Genomic DNA, 19,915 nt, shown 5'->3' with positions numbered 1-19,915 from the left:
TTTAGAGCATAATTCTTCTTTGATTCAAATTCAGTCACTTTTTGTTTTACAGTGTTGGCAGCTTCCTGCAGGTAAGTTAAACTGTAGCCGGTTGAAGCAACGGGTCTTTGCTTGAGTAGGTTTATGGTCTGTTCTTCAACATCGTCAATGAGGGATCTGATCTGTTTCTGTTCTTCATATGGTAAGACAATTTTTTTAATGAATTGCCCCCAAGTTCACCTTTACATAGTCCTCCACAGAGAGGAATCATTTTGCTTGGTCAGAGACACACAATTCATGTAATCACCAGCATGTGACATTGTTTTGTACTTGCCACTCATTTTGCATTCATTAACAAGAGACCATTCAAAACCCAAGTTCTGAAGGACAGTTGACTGATCTTCATCATAGTTGATGTCCTCAATAGGTTTTGTATCTGCAGTTAGTTGTGTAACTAAGTCACTCCAGACAGAGTTGAACTGCTTTTCAAGTTCCTGTTCATTTTTTGCCTTGTCCTTCAACTTATGAGCGAGTTCTTTGCTTTTTTGCAGCAGGTTGTTCTCAAACTCTGTCTTCTTATCATCAAGCTTTTTACAAGCCTTTTTCTGCTGGATGACTTCATCCAGTTTTCTTTTCACTCCTTTCACTAGTTCATCACGAAACTCTTTGATTTTGTCTTCAAATCGACCTCGCCACTGAACCAACATGTCTTTGTCTCTGTCATCATCAAAGTATTTTCTCATTTCTTTTTTGATTTCTTCATAGGTTTTGTTCACTTCTTGATGAAGGTAAGTGAGTTCAACGGTGTCACTTGTTCTTTTTTGAATTTCGGTATGAAGCTCGTTCTCAATGTCTAGCATGTTGCTCCTCAGTTTCCAGGTCCAGTTCTCATACTCAACCTCAAGCTTTCTATACACTGCTATTTCAAGTGTGTTTTTGAAGCTGAAAACAAACTGTTCGTTCATCAGGGCTTTCCACAGGTCCTGGATTTTGCTTCTGAACTGTGAGAGAGTGATCCCAGCACAGTCTTCAGCTCTTGGACACTCTCACTATAACCTGGATTCGGAGGAGCCATAGGTGGACTTCCCTCCCAAAGCTGGGCAAAGTATTTCACATCTTTCTGCACATCAAATGCAATGACGTCACTGAAGAACTCTGCATCACAACCCTCTTCTTTGGCTGCTAGTTTGGCCATGTCGTCCAGTTTTTCTTGGAGCCGTCTCCTTCCATCCATGTTTTTCTCTGCAGCACCAATATCTGTAACATTCTGATGAACAAACACACAACTTGGAGAAAGTTTAATCTTCTTCATCCTCATGAAAGCCTGAACAACAATCTGCAGAACATCTTGCATCTCAGCTGGATTCTCTCCAAAGATGTTGATCAGTGTCATGTTACCCAGACCAACAACAAATGTTGCCAGTTCATTGTCGTGATGAAGAGTGGCATTACCTTCCAACTCAAGAGCATGCAGTCTTTCAGTGTCCACCACTAGTACGTAGTCAAACTCAAAGTCTTTCTTCGTCTCCTCGGACACTTCGACCAGCTGCATGAAGGCACCCTTGGTGCATCTGCCAGCACTCACTGCAAACTGTAACCCAAACATGGCATTCAGCATTGTTGATTTTCCACTGCTTTGTATGCCTAACACTGACAGAACAAAGACTCTCTTGTCGCCCAGTTTCTTGATGACTTCCTCTAAAAGACCAGAGATCCATGTTAGAGGTACATGACCTGCATCACCATCCATCAGCTCCATTGGGTGTCCTGTAATGGTAAAAATATGTTATAACATTGTCTTGTGCTAAAGCCGTGTCTCAAGTGTCCTGTATTTGACCCTGATGTGCAAAGAGCAGCATGATACAAAATGTTAGTTTGCAGCTGTGTCCTGAGAAGGGAGGACGGTTGACTCGATCTCATAGAAGCTTCAAAACAAAGGACTCCTCTTCGTGGCCTTGGTTGATATCTTATTCTGTACGAAAGTTTTGGATCCAAGTTTTACTTTCATGTCAATTAATTATGATTTGCACCGGCCACTGAGGAGGATCTTGTGTGTGTGTGTGTGTGCTACCCTCAGCTTCACCTGGGTTCTTATCTCAACCTGCCTTGCAGCTTCTCGTAGCTGGCACGGAGAATGTCCTCCACATGTGTATAAAAACTCAGCGTCTTTAGTGCTCGGAGACGCCGTTTCCACAGAGCACTGTGATACGTGCCTGTGCATTTGACCTCCTGCTTGCAAGCAATAAATGGACTTTTTGCAACTTTGATCATTCATCAAGACTCTGTTTTATCAGACAAATCATTCTCTTCTACCGAGCTTTTATTGAAATATTCCACAACAGTCCTGATATCATCAGCTCTGCAGCCAGCTCAGGGTATTTAGACCAGTCAGTCGGTCCACTCTTTGTGGGTTTCTGCAGAGATTCATGGGCTTCATAGATCTGTCCCATTTCTCTGAAGATGTGCTCCAAGCCAAACGTTGCTGACTGTAGTTTTGTTGATATTTCATTAAGCTCAGTTTGTTTTGTTTTGAGAAGTTCAGTCTTGTCATGCTTCTTCTTCAAGGCCAAGACCTCAGCCCACTTTGTATCATAGGTTTGGAGAATTGAAGAGAGGTTGTCTGTGGAGAGGGCATCTATTAAGATCTGAGTCCATTTCAAGAAATAATCTTTTTCATTTCCCGACAAAGTTGAGAGGCTTTCAATGAACATTTTCATTGGTTCACTGCAGGAAACATTGACTTGTTCTTGTCGTTTTTCCATCAGTTTCTGTTCCTTTTGAACTTCGTCGTTCTCAATGTTTCCTTTGAGGCGATACAGTTCTTTGTGGATTTTGCTCCATTCCTTCCAGTTGACCTTGACAAGGGAGATATGTTTCTTACCAAACTTCTATCCCCTGAAGCAAGCCCACAATTTTAATTGCAGCAGATTTCCCTTTTTAGCAGACTGTGTCTTCTTCATCCGTTTTGATTCCACAAACTTTATTCATGGAATCAAGCTGGAATAATGAATGCGATTCAGACAAAATCTTCTCAATGATTTTTTTCAGTTCTTTAGAAACACCGGAGTGTTTTGGGGTTTTTTCAACCCATTTTGTATTTTCCCTTTCTCATCTGGACAGCACCACCATCACTATCAGCAATGAGACAAATGAGAGGTTTTGCACCGTTGTAAAGGGCCGAGATCACTGCACTACTTTTATCATTTTTTTCCAGAGTTGGTACAAGTACCACATTGACTGAAGATTTGTCAGTCAGTATTTCACGCTGTTTTTCAAACGACAGAGCGTGCACCACCGTCGACCCCAGCAACCAAGCAGCAACAAAAACTCCCTCAGTACTCATTTTCTTGATAGCTTTTACTCACGAGTCGTACCAATGTTTTGCCTGAGCTGGCATTACTTTCCTTGAATAACTCAACTATATCAAACTATGAGTGTGGCATCTACATGAGGATTATACACAAAGCCCATTGATTCCAGGCGCTGTTGCACAAAAGTAGCATAAAGAAATCCAGGATAATTGAAAAAGCGCCGCTTGACTTAGTGTGATCCGCTCATCGTGGCTTAATCGGTTGCATGTTTGCCGAGGCAGGATGAGACGGTACCGATTTACTGATGCAGATTTACTGATGCAGATTCACTGATGCAGATTTACTGATGCAGAAATGGAAAAGACACGCATATTGAGAACACACACTGTAGATTCAGTTCTGTCTTTCTCTGCAGACCTCTCTCATTGCTGGTTAAGATAGTTGCAAGTTTTCAGAAACTTCTGTATCGGTTTTACTGAAGAAAACCGTAGGTTACCACCTAGAAGGGAAAGGTTAGATTGTTTAGATTGATCATAAACTACCAGATGTAATTTCATATCATCATCATATCATATCATTTCATAATGTTTGTTTAGCTCTGTTTATTGAGCTGTCAAGAATGCAGGCGCAGGATAGTCCTGATCATGTTTAGTCATGATTCAGAACTGCTATTCATTTTAAATGAGCCATAAGTGAAATGCTGATAATAATTGGAGTGATCGCTTTACTGTGGCAAAAGCCTAGGAAAGATTGCATCAAGTGAGGTGGCCTATTTACTTCCATTTGGAAAGTGTATTACTCCTTTGCTGTGGAACATCCCATCTTTCACCTCTCCCCCATATTTGGTCGCTGTGGGAAACGTGTACTCTCCTTCTCCATCCATCCTGAGGTATAGTGAAGAGGTGGTCATTTAGTGCTTATTACAGTGATAGTAAAGATGAACTGAATCAATCATTCATATGGTTGTGAGTATTTACCTGCCATTTTCTGTACCTCCATTATAACTGCTTCGGATGAACTCCATTACTACATTTACTTGAAATCACACTGTCTGAAAGTACGAAAACCACCTTACAATGGTTGTGTGGTTACCATGGTAACGTGGCAATCCGCGTGAAGAGCAATTAATCGTTTACCAAAGTTTATCATTTTAACAGTTTAATTTCAAATAAAGAGAATAAACAAAACCAACAAACATTTACAGCTCCTTAATTCACCGATGTAAATGCGTGTCAACTAGTTTTGTTCATTTGAAAAACAAATGTCAACCTGAAAGTTTTGTTTTTGAACATTGAAAAAAGAAATGTATTCAAAATAAAAACAAGTGGACAAAAAATATTTTTGGGTTGAATATAGTTTTGACTCAGCTTTTTTTTTAATAAAATATATTTTTTCAATCTTCATTTATATTTATTTTTTGATATTCACTGTATTATATTTTTCAGTTGCAGATTTTATATTATCAGATACAAATCTTATATTTTCAGATTCAAAACTTATATTTTCACATTCAGACTTTTGACTCTGATCCTGCTTGCTATGAGTTGCAGAAAAAGACCATTTAACTATCTGAGATAGTTCATCAACCACACGTGACTCTCTGAAGTTTCCCACAAACTGAATTCAGCGCAGTATCCATGCGATGGCGTCTGAGTTTGGTGGAGTTAGCAAAATATTCACAGATTCGGACTTTGTGGTTTAAAAGCTGTGTAGCAGCTATTCAGGGTGTTTGTGTACCACTTGGTGTTGGGAGCCAATCTCAGGTTGGTCACGGGTGGCAGTGTGACACAGTCTACACATGAGGTCACAGGTGAAATTAACCAGGGTAATGATGCATCGGTGACGGGGAGATCACACGTCTTTTACCACTCCCAAGATGCGCAGCGAGAGAGTGGCTCAAAAAATCTGTCACTACAAGCTGATCAGTGAAACGTTGTTGAAAGACAAACGACACCTTTCAGTAACTATGGTGATGTCGCGTTGCACACAGTCTCGGCTGCACATTAAGAACAATGTGATTCGGCCAGCTCGCAGACCAGTCCGTATTCATTAAAATGATGGTTAATTGGGGTTGTAGCTGGTTGTCTACATCGTTCCGCCCCCAACGACCGACGAAATATTGTCTGACATGAAACCGGTCCGTGTTGTAAAAAAGGTTGGGAACCACTGGTCTACATCACCACGGTTATAGAGAGGTGTCGCTTGTGTTTAATATATAAGTGAAGACTGAAAAAAATTGTATTCAAAAAAAATATAGCGCTGACTCAAAACTATATTCAACCCCAAAATATTTTTATAATACATTGTTGTCATTTTTTTTGTATGTTCAACAACAAAACGTCCTCTCGCGGCCTCGGCGCTCGTCTGACCTTGGATATTTTGCATTTGATCTGCTGCCTGTTTTATTGTACGTTGTTCAGTCGTTAGCGTCTTTTTGCACTTCTCTAAAGTCCGCTTCACCACTTCAATTCCGTAATTTGATAGTCCTTTTGCAGCGTCTGCCCCAAACAGTTGTGTCAGCAGAAGTGTTTAACGCAGGGGTCTCAAACTCAAATCAGCTGCGGGCCAGATGCAGCCCACTTCAACCGAACGCGGGCCAGACTAGCGTCCGAACGGCATGGTCACCAATAACACAACTTAACACTCACTTTCAAAAGCAGTCATTGAACCCCACCCTGGGGGATCGGTCCGAATGAGACTACAACACTAGTCCTCCTTTAACTCAGCGGGGGAGACCTAAGGTCATGTGACCGTGGAAATACTTTATAGCCAAACGTGAAGTTACGTGAATCGAAGCTGCGTAGTAATGGACGGAGACGCTCGTCGGTGACGTCAGATGCTTCATGTGTTGTTAGTGTGAGTCGTAAAGGAAAACTTTATTAAACGAGCGATGCGGTTAGTCACATGATCACCTGCGCGAAAGAGGGCAGGAAACTGAATTTCACCCTCCTGCTCTCTGCACCTCGGCCGACACACACGACCCGCCCCCCATGTCAGTCACATGCATGCCACGTTCACTGGACAAGCACACAGTAGGAAACCAGAACATCATAACATGTCCCACACAGCAGCTGACAGTGGGGTTACAGTATAAAACTTGCGGGCCGCACTAACATTACACTTTCATATTAAGGATGGGGCCATAAAATATCAGCCCGAGGGCCGCAATTGGCCCGCGGGCCGCGAGTTTGAGACCCCTGGTTTAACGCATTGATCTTGTCCTTGGAAGTCAGGGGAAGACGCCTCGCTGCTCGAGGACACTGAGTGGATACTCAAACTTGCATTTTGAACGGACATTACTGGGAAAATGAACCATTTGAGCTGTGAGCTGCAGGGCAACGATAAACCTGTTGATGCCAAAATATCTCGTGAGCGGTGGTGTGGCCATGCATTGGAATTACTGTGAGCAACTCCTCCATCACTTCAAAATTGTCATCAACACCACGGACATATATTGTGAGCTGGGCAGTGCCAGTGATGTCTGAACTCTCGTCAAGAGCAACTGAGTGTGCATTGAAAAATTTGGCTTTCTTACGCAGTTGATCATGAATGTCACTTGACAGGTAAGAAATGCGCTCTGCCACAGTGTTAGCAGAAAAGCTGACCTTTCTTTTCCGGACAGACTATACTTTTATTATTCTCTTTGGTTGCTTTCTTGAAGACAGTTTGTTGTCTCAGTAGACATGTCTTAAGATTGGAAACCCGGTTGGCTCTCCCTGGTGATTTGCATACTCCCATACGGGGTGTCGTTTGTAAAACGTTGCACGTTCTAAAATCCTCCGCAGTTTTGCTACATTTAGCATTATCATATGAACAAAAAAGCACGACAATAGTCATATGTAACTTTTTCAAACATTTAGAGAGAAATTCATGTAAATTTATGGAATAACTTTTCCAAGGATAATGTTTGGCAGTAACACAAAGTTGTTAAATAAAATAAATGTTGTGACCTGAACTTCATCAAGAACAAACACAGAACACGCCTGACTGATGCACATCTGAAAGACTCACTCAGAGTTGCAGTGTCAAATTACACTAATCTGTATGCAATGCCAGGCCAGGCCACTAACAGACATTTACAAAGAAAGAGACAGTGGCGGCTGGTGGATTGCTTTTTTTCGTAGGGCCAGCCAATCAGTTTTAGTAAACATCCCAGTATGATTGAATGCAAAAAAGGGTATCAAACACGCATTATTACTTTGCAGTTAAATAGTTAACATTTATTCCAACAGTTTAACATAATAAGAACATGTAGTCAGTATATAATCAGTATATCAATGAATATATATATATTATAACAATATTCAGAGTATGATACAAAAAAAAACCCTCTTTTTCCCCCCACTGCCATTAGAGCCATTAGAGGACCCTATAACCTAACTCACAACTGGTCTGCACTTTAGCTTGTTTTAACTTACTGTTACTGTACTGTTAATTTATATTCCACACATTTCATTTAATTTAAGTTTTTTACAACCTGCTCAGTTTTGCACTTTTCCCCTTACCTCATTTCTGCCTTATTTCTATTTCTATTTTATGTATATATTATTTTAATTTTAAAATTGGTCGGCTTTCCAGAAAAGGCAAGCATAAGAATGTCAATACACAGGGCATGTGTATTTGATAATAAAAATCTTTGAATCTTTGAACTACCATATCGTAACTATTATAAATATCCAATATAAATATATAATAAATATATTACAATATAAATATATTTATATAAATATTGCACAATTTAAGCCAGCAAAGAGAAAACCATGCCAAGCAAACTAGACGAGCTGGGGCTTTTTACTCCACTACAGCACAGAGGCAAATATTTAACTTTTTCTTCCACTTGTTAATTTTTCAAGCCACACTGGCTAACGACAATGAGCAATAATGCATAATGTTATGGGCTATGTGTTAATTCAACACAGAGCTCAAAATAGTCAAATCTCTGTATAAGGTCTTTACCTTCTTCCGCATTATCTGTCGTATTTTCCCCCAAAAGTTGATCAGGTTTGTGGTTTCCTGTTGAAATGTTCACCACAAATTGTTGCTGTGTATTTAAACCTGTTCTTTATTTGACTTTATTTAGTAGTTGTAATACCAATTGTAATATCGATCTGTTAGTTGATGTCATAACATTTTTTCTATAATCCGCTAGTTTGTGTAATTATTTTGTTGTACATTTTTACATTCCAGCAATTATGAGCGTATTCTTCTAAATATAAGACCAAACCGAATATACAATCTTTATGTCCTTGTATTTGAGTAAAGTGCACAATCCAATTATATCCCGGATAAATATTTCCACTCAGGATTCATTTAATTTAACACTATGTATGTTCTTGAATTTGCTTAAGTTACTTCAAAAGAGGAGAAATAACATTCTGGGCTGCCTAGTGTGCCCCCACCTTTTCAGTGACATGTCAGTTTCTCAAAACCCTTCGTTGTTTCAACAAAGATTTGTTTAGTCTTCGCTGGTTTTTGTTTTAAAGAATGTCTGTGCATCTCTTGTCTTCAACCTTGAGTCTCTATAGAAACATTTCTGTGCACGTCACTTATTCTTATTCTCTTAGACAGATCGCGGAGTTACTTTATAAATTTCCTTCAGCTGTTGTGTAACTAATGAATTAACTCTTATAGGTAAACCAAAATTGTAGTAATAGCTCGTTGAGTTAAACTCTTTCACATCAGTCACTCATGCTTTTTCAAAGTAAATTTACTTCAAAGTTGACAAAAAAACAGTTACACATTAAACAGGACGTGTCTTTTTCGGTGTCTTTCAGATGCTGCGCATCTCTCTCCCCTTCTTTGCTGCGCTCGTCCTGAGCGGTCTGAGGGTCGTGGTTTAAACACAACGCATGTCAAGTCCTTTTTTTTGTGATCAAATTTTGTTTTACCTACTTTCAAGGTATGCATTAACAGTCAACCATCCATTGCAATGAAGATATACATACAAGCATAAAGTGCACTAACAAACAAGTAACAGACAAGAGACAAAGTGACAAGTGACAAAGTGATGAATTGCAGTTAAAGTGTCATGTGCAGTGTGAGGGGGAGTGACCGGTGGAGTGTTATAGTCAGGCAGTGGGGGACCGGGCTCTGTTGAGCCCGGTTATTGTTTTCCTATTATATTATGTATTATATTATGTATACACACACACACACACACACACACACACACACACACACACACACACACACACACACACACACACACTTAAACCCCAAAAAGATGCAAGTAATAGTAGCAGATAATAAGAGAACAGATCCCCCTCCTCCCCCGCATGTCAAGTTGCTTTTTTTTTACCGTGGCTGTGTGTCAGGGTTGGTGATGAAGCAGCGACCCCCAGTCGGCCTTCCGACCCCCACTTTGGGAACCACTGCGCTTAGAGATACACTCGCAAAAGTAATGCAAAAGTCCATTTCTATCACATCATGTGTTTGATATCCACAACGTTTGACAAAAGTTCTGGAGATACTTCATATACAGATACTACTTACTCTCAACAACCCCCCCCCCCCCCTTAATAGAAACAATCTGCTGGCACCTGCATTCCTTTTGTTCGCTCATCATGTCCTTAATACCCCAGAACTCTATGTGACCACCGGCAAGTACAAAGGGGCGGTTATCGTCCCGTAGGGATATTTATTAATCGACCACGGACCCACAGATTACCAGTGTAAACAGACCAAGGCAAAAATATTCCCCCAGAGTACAATATTTATTTGAGTTTCTTAAAATATCGAAAAGGTACGAAACAATTCATTTCAATAATTCCCGTCAGCTCTGGGAATGTTGTCAAAGAACAAAAAGAAAGGTAATAAGCACATTTCATTCTATTGGGGCCATAGGCTGCAGCGGGCTAAGAAGGGGAAAAGGGGGGGGACAAGCTCTAGGACAAGGCCCTCACTCCCTCCAGTGCGACATCCACTCTCACGCAAAACTAAAGTTGGTGCTTTTAATTTTTTTTATCAGTGCATGTATATAACATGAAATCCTTTTTGTAGCAACATTTTATTTACCGTTTCTCATCATATTCATGTTCGGATCAGTACCGACCAGTTTTAGAAAAAAAGAACAACAGGATTTACTGAATCATATTTTGAGTTTGGGGTAAATTTCAGACCGTTTCAGATGGGTGTTTATTGGGGACATCATCAGAGTGGGGAGGAGGGCTGGTAAATCTGAGTCAATTGACAAAAAAAAAAGATATTAGCACATAGGTTAAGTTGAAGAAATATGCGTCAAATAAGACTAAATTTAAAAATAGCAGAATGGATTGCACTGAGGATTCCAGAACAACGGCAGCACAGCAGTCAAGAGGCAGAGGCAGATCTTTTTTTTGTTTTTAATTAAACAATGTGACAAAACAGATAAACAAGCGTATCTCTGGTGTTAGCCAAACTAAATTAAACCAATCCCAAGATGAGTAGTAATAGTAAGTAAAACAGTGATGTTTATTTATGACAAAATCAATGAAGGGTTTTAAACACTTATCTGAGAATGAAAAGGAACTTCATCCATCTCTTAACAAGCACACAAACTAATACAAAATAAGAAGATTGAAAGGTTTGTGTAAAGACAAAGTCAGACAAGTTGGACACCAAAAAGCTAAATGGTGAACAATAATTTGTATACAATTAAAATCTATTTTGAAGCATAGTTTGTCAACTCTGGCTCTTGATGGAAGAGGGACTTAAACTCTTAATAGTTTTACACATTGATCAGCTATCTTCAGAAATGAATATGACTAAACATTGTTACGTCTGTTTTTTGACATTTTCACATAAAAGTACAATTGTAAAAATATCCCCTTAATATGTTAGAACTTGGAAACACCTTCATTCCTACTTTGAACATTTCTTTCTTTTAAATATTCACCTAAAAGAAATTTAAATGATCCTATTATTACTAACAAACATAAATTGTAATTATGTACGTTGTTATAAATGTTGTTTTCTTCGTTTCGGGAAAATTTAGTACTAATGTAAAAAGGAAATCACATTTTTTATGATGACGCTAATGAACAGGTTTCGTTTTCATTCATTTTGGAACAACTTCATCCTGATTTTTGTTATTGCCATTTGAAAACATGCTGGGCTGGATCTGCTACTCGAGTAGAGCTTGGTTGTTTCTGACTCACTAAGAAGTTTTACAATCTATCCAAACTGTCAACAGCTTCTTGTTCTGTGTGCTTGTTCCACTCACAGGGAATTTCTCCTCTGCCCTGGAACTTCATGTTGTAGTGGTCCTCCAGTTCCTTTTGAAATTTGCAGACAAACCATTTCCAGTATGCCAGTTTTGACTCATCAGGAGTAATCTCCCAAGAAGCGTATTCCTCCCCAGCTGTTTGATACTTTTTATAAGGAAAGCTGACTTCTGAATCATGACTGGTAGAGAAATGTATATCACTAGCAACTAATGTAGTGCAGAAATTAATGTCCAGCTCCTTTGTGCCTTTCCAGTAAATTCCTGTAATCCCAGAGGGGCGATGGAAAGTGACTTTATGTTTGTCAGGACTGTGATCTTTGAGTGTGTTGGTACAAACAGCTGCACAGAATGGACACGTTTCCCAGCAGCAGTTACAAAGCTGATCAATGAGGATTTGATCAGGCTTCATCCTGTATTTGTCCATTTCATCCAGTGAGAGGCTTCTCAGCTGCTTTACGATGGATTCAAGACCATTGTCTATCTCTTCTTTGAGAAAGTCAAAACTTTTCAAGTCACTGAAGTTTTTACAGCAGATGGTGTTGAATGTTAGCTTAGCTTGAAGCAAACTGGAAAATTCCTCCATCCACATGTCTGCGTCTCCTCTGCCGGTTTTCACTTTCTCTGTTGCATCATATAAATCTATACTCACAAGATTTTTGATGTCGTCCAAATTTTTCCTGAGTATTTTCATGCCTGTCTCTTTTCCCTCTTTTGTGGAGATGTATTTCTGTACTTCTTCTCTTATATACGTCTCTGTGTGGTCCCTCGGTTGTTGGATGTAAGTAATAAAACTATTGAAGTCCCCTTTCTTTGCAAGTGACTTCAAGATGTGTTTCTCCAAGTCTGACCTGTTCCCATTGAATGCTGGGTAACTGCTCTTCATGGTATCAGTTAGATCTTTGGCGACCTTGTTGGAGACGGCCTCGACAACGGCACTCTTCAGCTTGTCACAGATCAGTTCTCCAAGCACAACAGCAGATGAGCTTCCTTTGCAGAAGTTTAGGAAAACTTTGTAATATTGCATTTTCTTACTGTCTACATAAGAATGTGCATCATTGTTCATTTTGAATTCCTTGTGGGATTTTGAAAGCCATGTCCATGCTCTGTCAAATATATACAGCGAGAGATCAACTGTGAACTCCTTCTTTAGAGCATATTTCTTCTTTGATTCAAAGTCAGTCACTTTTTGTTTGACAGTGTTGGCAGCTTCTTGCAGGTAAGTTAAACTGTAGCCTTTTGAAGCAACGGGTCTTTGCTTCATTTTGTTTATGGTCTGTTTTTCAACATCATCAATCAGGGTTTTGATCAGTGGCTGTTCTTCATCCTGAAAAGGCCCCATGAAGAAATTTTTTATTTTTGTAGTGAGGGAGACATAATGACCTAAATCACCAGCATGTGACATTGTTTTGTACTTGCCACTCATTTTGCATTCATTAACAAGAGACCATTCAAAACCAAGGTTCTGAAGGACAGTTGACTGATCTTCATCATAGTTGATGTCCTCAATAGGTTTTGTATCTGCAGTTAGTTGTGTAACTAAGCCACTCCAGACAGAGTTGAACTGCTTTTCAAGTTCCTGTTTATTTTTTGCCTTGTCCTTCAACTTATGAGCGAGTTCTTTGCTCTTTTGCAGCAGGTTGTTCTCAAACTCTGTCTTCTTGTCATCAAGCTTTTTACAAGCCTTTTTCTGCTGGATGACTTCATCCAGTTTTCTTTTCACTCCTTTCACTAGTTCATCACGAAACTCTTTGATTTTCTCTTCAAATCGACCTCGCCACTGAACCAACATGTCTTTGTCTCTGTCATCATCAAAGTATTTTGTTATTTCTTTTTTGATTTCTTCATAGGTTGTGTTCACTTTTTGCTGAAGGTAAGTGAGTTCAACCGCTTCACGTTTTCTATTTTGAATTCCGGTATGAAGCTCGTTCTCAATGTCTAGCATGTTGCTCCTCAGTTTCCAGGTCCAGTTCCCATACTCAACCTCAAGCTTTCTGTACACTGCTATTTCAAGTGTGTTTTTGAAGCTGAAAACAAACTGTTCGTTCATCAGGGCTTTCCACAGGTCCTGGATTTTGCTTCTGAACTCAGAGAGAGTGATCCCAGCACACTCTTTAGCTTTGGAGAGGATGATGGTCTTCAGCTCTTGGACACTCTCACTATAACCTGGATTCGGAGGAGCCATAGGTGGACTTCCCTCCCAAAGCTGGGCAAAGTATTTCACATCTTTCTGCACATCAAATGCAATGACGTCACTGAAGAACTCTGCATCACAACCCTCTTCTTTGGCTGCTAGTTTGGCCATGTCGTCCAGTTTTTCTTGGAGCCGTCTCTTTCCATCCATGTTTTTCTCTGCAGCACCAATATCTGTAACATTCTGATGAACAAACACACAACTTGGAGAAAGTTTAATCTTCTTCATCCTCATGAAAGCCTGAACAACAATCTGCAGAACATCTTGCATCTCAGCAGGATTCTCTCCAAAGATGTTGATCAGTGTCATGTTACCCAGACCAACAACAAATGTTGCCAGTTCATTGTCATGATGAAGAGTGGCATTACCTTCCAACTCAAGAGCACGCAGTCCTTCAGTGTCCACCACTAGTACGTAGTCAAACTTAAAATCTTTCTTCATCTGCTTGGACACTTCGACCAGCTGCATGAAGGCACCCTTGGTGCACCTGCCAGCACTCACTGCAAACTGTAACCCAAACATGGCATTCAGCATTGTTGATTTTCCACTGCTTTGTATGCCTAACACTGACAGAACAAAGACCCTCTTGTCGCCCAGTTTCTTGATGACTTCCTCTAAAACACCGGCGATCCATGTTAGAGGTACATGACCTGCATCACCATCCATCAGCTCCATTGGGTGTCCTGATATCATCAGCTCTGCAGCCAGCTCAGGGTATTTAGACCAGTCAGTCGGTCCACTCTTTGTGGGTTTCTGCAGAGATTCATGGGCTTCATAGATCTGTCCCATTTCTCTGAAGATGTGCTCCAAGCCAAAAGTGGCTGACTGTAGTTTTGTTGATATTTTATTAAGCTCAGTTTGTTTTGTTTTGAGAAGTTCAGTCTTGTCATGCCTCTTCTTCAAGGCCAAGACCTCAGCCCACTTTGTATCATAGGTTTGGAGGATTGAAGAGAGGTCGTCTGTGGAGAGGGCATCTATTAAGATCTGAGTCCATTTCAAGAAATAATCTTTTTCATTTCCCGACAAAGTTGAGAGGCTTTCAATGAACATTTTCATTGGTTCACTGCAGGAAACATTGACTTGTTCTTGTCGTTTTTCCATCAGTTTCTGTTCCTTTTGAACTTTGTCATCCTCAATGTTTCCTTTGAGGCGATACAGTTCTTTGTGGATTTTGCTCCATTCCTTCCACAGTTGACCTTGACAAGGGAGATATGTATCTTTGATCTTTGAAACTTCTATCCCCTGAAGCAAGCCCACAATTTTCATTGCTGCAGATTTCCCTTTTTGGCATACTGTGTCTTCTTCATCCACTTTTATTCCACAAACTTTATTCATGGACTCAAGCTGAAAGAATGAAGGAGATCCAGACAAAATCTTCCCAATAGTTTCTCTCAGTTCTTCAGAAACTTCTGACTGACTTCTGTTGTTCAAACCCATTTTGTATTTTCCCTTTCTCATCTCCACAGCACCACCATCGCTATCAGCAAAGAGACAAATGAGAGGTTTTTCACACTTGTAAAGGGCCGAGATCACTTCACTGCTTTTGTCATTTTTTTCCAGAGTTGGTACAAGTACCACATTGACTGAAGATTTGTCAGTCAGTATCTCACGCTGTTTTTCAAACGACAGAGCATCACCATGAAGATTACAGAAGGCGATGCAGTCAGTGAAGGCATCGTTGGGTTTCCCAGCGGGGCAGTACCAGGCAATCTCTGCAACACCATCCATCAGGTGGCGAGACTTGGTGCTACCTGGGCAGTTTCTGTGGAAGAAGGTGTTGTGGCGATCGTTGATCAAAGTGTTCATCAGCTGAGATTTAGACACAGATGGTGAACCCAAGCGGAGGAATGAGACCATGGGTGTCTCAGCTTTGCAGATGGGCATACTCTTCATGGTGACCACGTTTGAGTCATCTTTCATCTCTGATTTCTTCCATGTTTTTGTTATTTGTCTGAATGTCCACAGAGGACATTCAATATCCATTGTTACTGGGTCAGGAACAAGCAAAGGTAAGGCATACTGACACTGGGAGAGCTTTGTTATCATGTTCTGCTTAAAAAAGCTGTCTGAGCAATGAAACACTGCCATCTGAACATCCATTGGATGGATGTGAGTCCTGAGATTAGATTGATCAAAGACACTATTGGTGCTGCAAAAAGCATCAAAGTCATCATTGTCAGTACCCTCAGTAAATACCTCTCTAACAAGGGTTGAGTTGCTCACCTCAGGACTGTCTTGTCTTACAGGAATATATCTGGCTCGGTAGTCTAACATCATCAACCTCTGAAGAAAGGTATAAGCTACATCTTTCTCAGATACTTCATTGTCCTGTCTCACAGGTGGACCTACTTTAAGAAAGTCTGCTGGTGACAGTTTCCGTTGTAGTTTGTCTTGAAGATGAAGTCTGCCAAGCAGTGTTTCAGTTTCTCTTTGATATTTGAGTCTCGTCATGTTGATCTCTTCAGAAACCTTCACTGACTTCTGTAAACAAAAATGGAATGTATGTAGAGAAACTGATAATGTCAGGTAATCAGTGCTAAAAATTACATTCTGAGTTACTGTACTTACCATGTCTTTCCTCCCACTCGCATCCATATCCAAGGAACCTAGGGAACAAAAAAACAATTGTTCTTCTTTTCTTTCTTTCATTCTCATTGTACAATAAAAAAATCCACTCGTAAGAACCACACTATTAAAAGATTTGTTTTAATGATTGAATAGAGAAAAATATGAATGATGCAACACTTTAACTGCCTACAGCTCATCTGCTTTGACAAATTCTTCGTGTTCTAGCTTAGAAACAAACATGATTCAACAGACATGGTCACTAGGAAGGCTGCAGATACACTCTTACGCCATCTAACTCGCATTGTTTGATATGAAATACCAAAATTGCAAAACCCTTAGCAAATATGGAGGGACTTGTAGTTTAAAAAATAATTTAAATCAATTCGGTCAAAAGCTTCAAATGCATCCAGGAAACACATCAATATTAGAATTAACGTCTGCCATACTTACTAAAATGTCCTTCTTGGCATATAAACAAAGGTCTGTGCTGTGGTTATTTTTAAAACCAAATCTATTACTAGTGGTCATTATGTATTTTTAAAGCCAAAGATAATTTGTTCTTATACCTTCAAAAGCTCTAGCCAGAGCAGTAGTTCTATCATTTTCAGTGCTGGATATTTTACTGTTTTTATTTTTGATTACTGGGACTAATAAAACAGTCATGTCAGGAAGTACGGCATGGATTAAAAATCCAAACACATAGCAAGTAACACTGGAAGTCTACGGCTCACAGACTTAGTTTAGGCTTAAGCACAGCTTATGTTCTGCTGTTATTTGATGAAGGCCACATGCTTTGTTAATTTACAGTTCACCAAACTAAATCCAGCACTTCATGAGCTCTAATAAATACACCAGCATCATAAGAGATATCACCAATATTAAATGAATCCATTTTAAGACTGTTGAAAATATCCCTATAGTGTTAACTCCGCACGGACAAATAAGATGCTTTTTTTGTCCGAATGTAAATGGAATTCACCGAATAAGACTTGTGTGAGACCAGGCATCACTGAAATTAAATAACAGAATAACATCACTATGTAGCACTGCTGTGATGGCTGAAACAACAGTGTTTGCAGAAATACAATGAAAGAATAAAACATAATAAACTAATTGTCATATTCATTTGATCAATTTGATATATTTTAATATATCCTTACAGAGTCTAAACCTTAAATCTGAATAGAATCTATTAAACCTATGTGTACAATCAAATCTTGTTTAAACCATTACCTCTCTCATTGGCTGCAGATGGTACGGGTTCTCGTCCTCCTGCTGCTTTGTTATCGTTATATTCCTCCATCTTATCGGCTCCTCATCTTTACAGGGTCATGCTGCAGTCCTATGTCATAAACAAGTAAAAAAAACAAAAATTGTTTGATAGGATAGACAATAGAATGTCAGGGATAATTTATGATGAAAAACTCTTCATGTATAACCATGCAAAAAGGGAAAGTAAAACAATTTAATCAGTAATATCACTCTAAACGAAAGTAAGAGAGCTCTATTAAGGAAAAATGAAGATGAGTATTGAAGGTCAGACAAATCAAACATTGCCAAAACCATGCAGGTTACACTGAACACTTGCAGCTGCAACGGGAGATCATGTTATATATATATATATATATATATATATATATATATATATATATATATATATATATATATATATATATATATATATATATATATCATACATACTGGATTGGTCGCCAGCCAATCGCAGGGCTACACATACAACCATTCACACTCACACACCTACGGGCAATTTAAAATCCCCAATTAACCTGATCCCCAGAGCATGTCTTTGGACTGTGGGAGGAAGCCGGAGAAGCCGGAGAGAACCCGGAGAGAACCCACGCAGACACGGGGAGAACATGCAGACTCCACACAGTTCATGTGTACGGGGAATGTTGTTTGTCAATGAGATTCCTAAATTGAAAAAGGCAAACTTGTGTTTGTTCAAAATCTTTTCATAAAGCGTCAATTCGAAGCAGCAAATACTAATATCTAATTGAAGTAATTTGCTGAGTTTACTGTCTGTTGTATGAACCCAACATGCTCCGATTTGGCGCACAGAAAATAAATATTGTGAAACTCACCGTTTGTTCTTCGCCTCCTTTTTGAAGTCTGTTCTGTGTAAATGTGGAGAGGAAAGAACGTGTTGTCTTCGCCGTTTATATAGAGAGATGGAAGCGACGCCCCCTCACATCCCCTCCCTCATAAAACACATCTGATATGTGGGCAGATGAATAAATCACGTGACTTAGAGGAAATTGAGCCTCGGAGTAACAAGGCATTTCATTATTTATACATACATACTTTATTTACTGTATATACAGTATATATGTAATATAAGATACTCCTGTATATTACTCAGCTACCTGGAGATGCCCTGATGTTAAACAATGGACAGTGGATTGTATTTAGTCCTTTCACAGCTGATCACAGTTATATAGTAAAGCTTCAGGCTTTTAGCCTGAAGCTTAAAGATTCATCAGTTATTTTGCTATTAAGTAACTAAATGCTGCAACCATGCAGGAAATGCACTACAGTAAGTGACGCAGTTAGTAATTAAGGCGCAATTACCAACATTCTGCCAGTAGATGTCACACTTTCCTTTCCATTGCGTCACTATACGACACCTGTTTGAAAGTTGTGTCAAGGATTCCGTTTGAAATGTACATCTTTACAGAGTTTCCTTTCATGATTTGATATTGTCATACGGGTTGAAGCTGGGTGACATATATTTTCACTAACCACGGTTCCCATGCACAGTAAATCCAGGGGCAATAACTGTCCAAACCTTTTTGGGATCCGTAAACATCTGCATTAAGAGTTTCATTTTACAGTTTGAAAGCGAGGTCTACATCTGTCTCTCACATCCTCACACATTAAGTTTAACCAGCAATAACAAATCTGTAAGTGAAGGTAAGACAGCTCGAGAGCTCGATATCCTCCTTGTCACGTGATTTAGAGTGATATATATATATATGGGATTTCCTCTAAGTCACGTGGTTTACAGGAAATCAAGCTGTCCTACTATCAGAGGGGAAATATTACAGCAGCACAGGTAAAGTGCAAGCTGGGACATTGTAAGAAACAATCACAAATAGTCAATAATAAAAATAATATATTTATAGTACATATATTATAGAGAAGATATTATATACTCAGACAAAACTATTGTATGTTTTTAAAATGGTTTTTTGGTCCACTTGGGGCAGAGCTGTTGTGGGAGGAGCAACCTGCAGTACCTCTCCTTCACACTGACGGGGGTGAATCGCCTGATGGAGCTGTAAAGATTATAAGACTATTGTAAGTGACGCAGTGTGTAATTAATACCATTCAGCTAATAGATGTCACACTCCCCTTGCTGTGTGCGGGATGATGGTTTGACAGGGATTCAGGAGTTAAACTAAAAAATATATCTGGAGGAAACATTGAGTAATCTGGAGTCCAAATGCATGGACTCCAGATTACCCAATGGATTATTTTAGTTTCTCATATAAATTATTATGCACTAGTATTGTTTTGAATAACTCTTTTGAAAGACTCTTTGAAAATAGTTCATATTTCTAAATAACGTATTTTATTGTACACATATTTGCACATCACCATTAATATATTCTCTATTTATTTTTGGCCGATAATGTTACTTGT

At 39.4% G+C, this 19,915-nt stretch overlaps 2 protein-coding genes across 3 annotated transcripts; both read right to left on the bottom strand.

The window, feature by feature from the left end:
* Window positions 1-644: 644 nt before the first annotated feature.
* Window positions 645-2,843, bottom strand: LOC144384619 (interferon-induced very large GTPase 1-like). The gene is made up of 2 exons (XM_078084647.1): window positions 2,327-2,843; window positions 645-1,749 (listed from the first exon to the last, which is right to left on the bottom strand). Exons 1-2 carry the CDS (start codon window positions 2,739-2,741, stop codon window positions 944-946), a joined length of 1,221 nt encoding a protein of 406 aa, XP_077940773.1. The 5' UTR covers window positions 2,742-2,843; the 3' UTR covers window positions 645-943.
* Window positions 2,844-10,715: 7,872 nt separating this feature from the next.
* Window positions 10,716-18,495, bottom strand: LOC120828116 (interferon-induced very large GTPase 1). Of its 2 annotated transcripts, XM_078084645.1 has the most exons (4): window positions 18,355-18,495; window positions 17,486-17,594; window positions 16,253-16,290; window positions 10,716-16,165 (listed from the first exon to the last, which is right to left on the bottom strand). In XM_078084645.1, the coding sequence occupies exons 2-4, from the start codon at window positions 17,553-17,555 to the stop codon at window positions 11,435-11,437; spliced, it is 4,839 nt and encodes a 1,612-aa protein (XP_077940771.1). In that variant the 5' UTR covers window positions 17,556-17,594; window positions 18,355-18,495; the 3' UTR covers window positions 10,716-11,434. The 2 variants fall into 2 exon arrangements, with proteins under 2 accessions (XP_077940771.1, XP_077940772.1); XM_078084646.1 differs by lacking the exons at window positions 16,253-16,290; window positions 17,486-17,594; window positions 18,355-18,495 and having other exon boundaries at window positions 10,716-15,446; window positions 16,034-16,166.
* Window positions 18,496-19,915: the final 1,420 nt, after the last annotated feature.

This window comes from Gasterosteus aculeatus, chromosome 11, assembly GCF_964276395.1.
Source record: "Gasterosteus aculeatus chromosome 11, fGasAcu3.hap1.1, whole genome shotgun sequence".
NCBI classification, from domain to species: domain Eukaryota; kingdom Metazoa; phylum Chordata; class Actinopteri; order Perciformes; family Gasterosteidae; genus Gasterosteus; species Gasterosteus aculeatus.
This window is presented reverse-complemented; position numbering and strand designations above follow the sequence as displayed.

Bases quoted from the DNA above. Each gene is read 5' to 3' on its own strand.
- LOC144384619 (XM_078084647.1), bottom strand. From the start codon at position 2,741: ATGGAAAAACGACAAGAACAAGTCAATGTTTCCTGCAGTGAACCAATG. The intron at 1,750-2,326 runs CAGGACTGTTGT...TTTTTACCATTA, and splicing joins GGCTGCAGAGCTGATGATAT to CAGGACACCCAATGGAGCTG.
- LOC120828116 (XM_078084645.1), bottom strand. From the start codon at position 17,555: ATGGAGGAATATAACGATAACAAAGCAGCAGGAGGACGAGAACCCGTA. The intron at 16,291-17,485 runs GTAATGGTTTAA...TTTGTTCCCTAG, and splicing joins ATCTGCAGCCAATGAGAGAG to GTTCCTTGGATATGGATGCG. The intron at 16,166-16,252 runs GTAAGTACAGTA...TTTTGTTTACAG, and splicing joins CGAGTGGGAGGAAAGACATG to AAGTCAGTGAAGGTTTCTGA.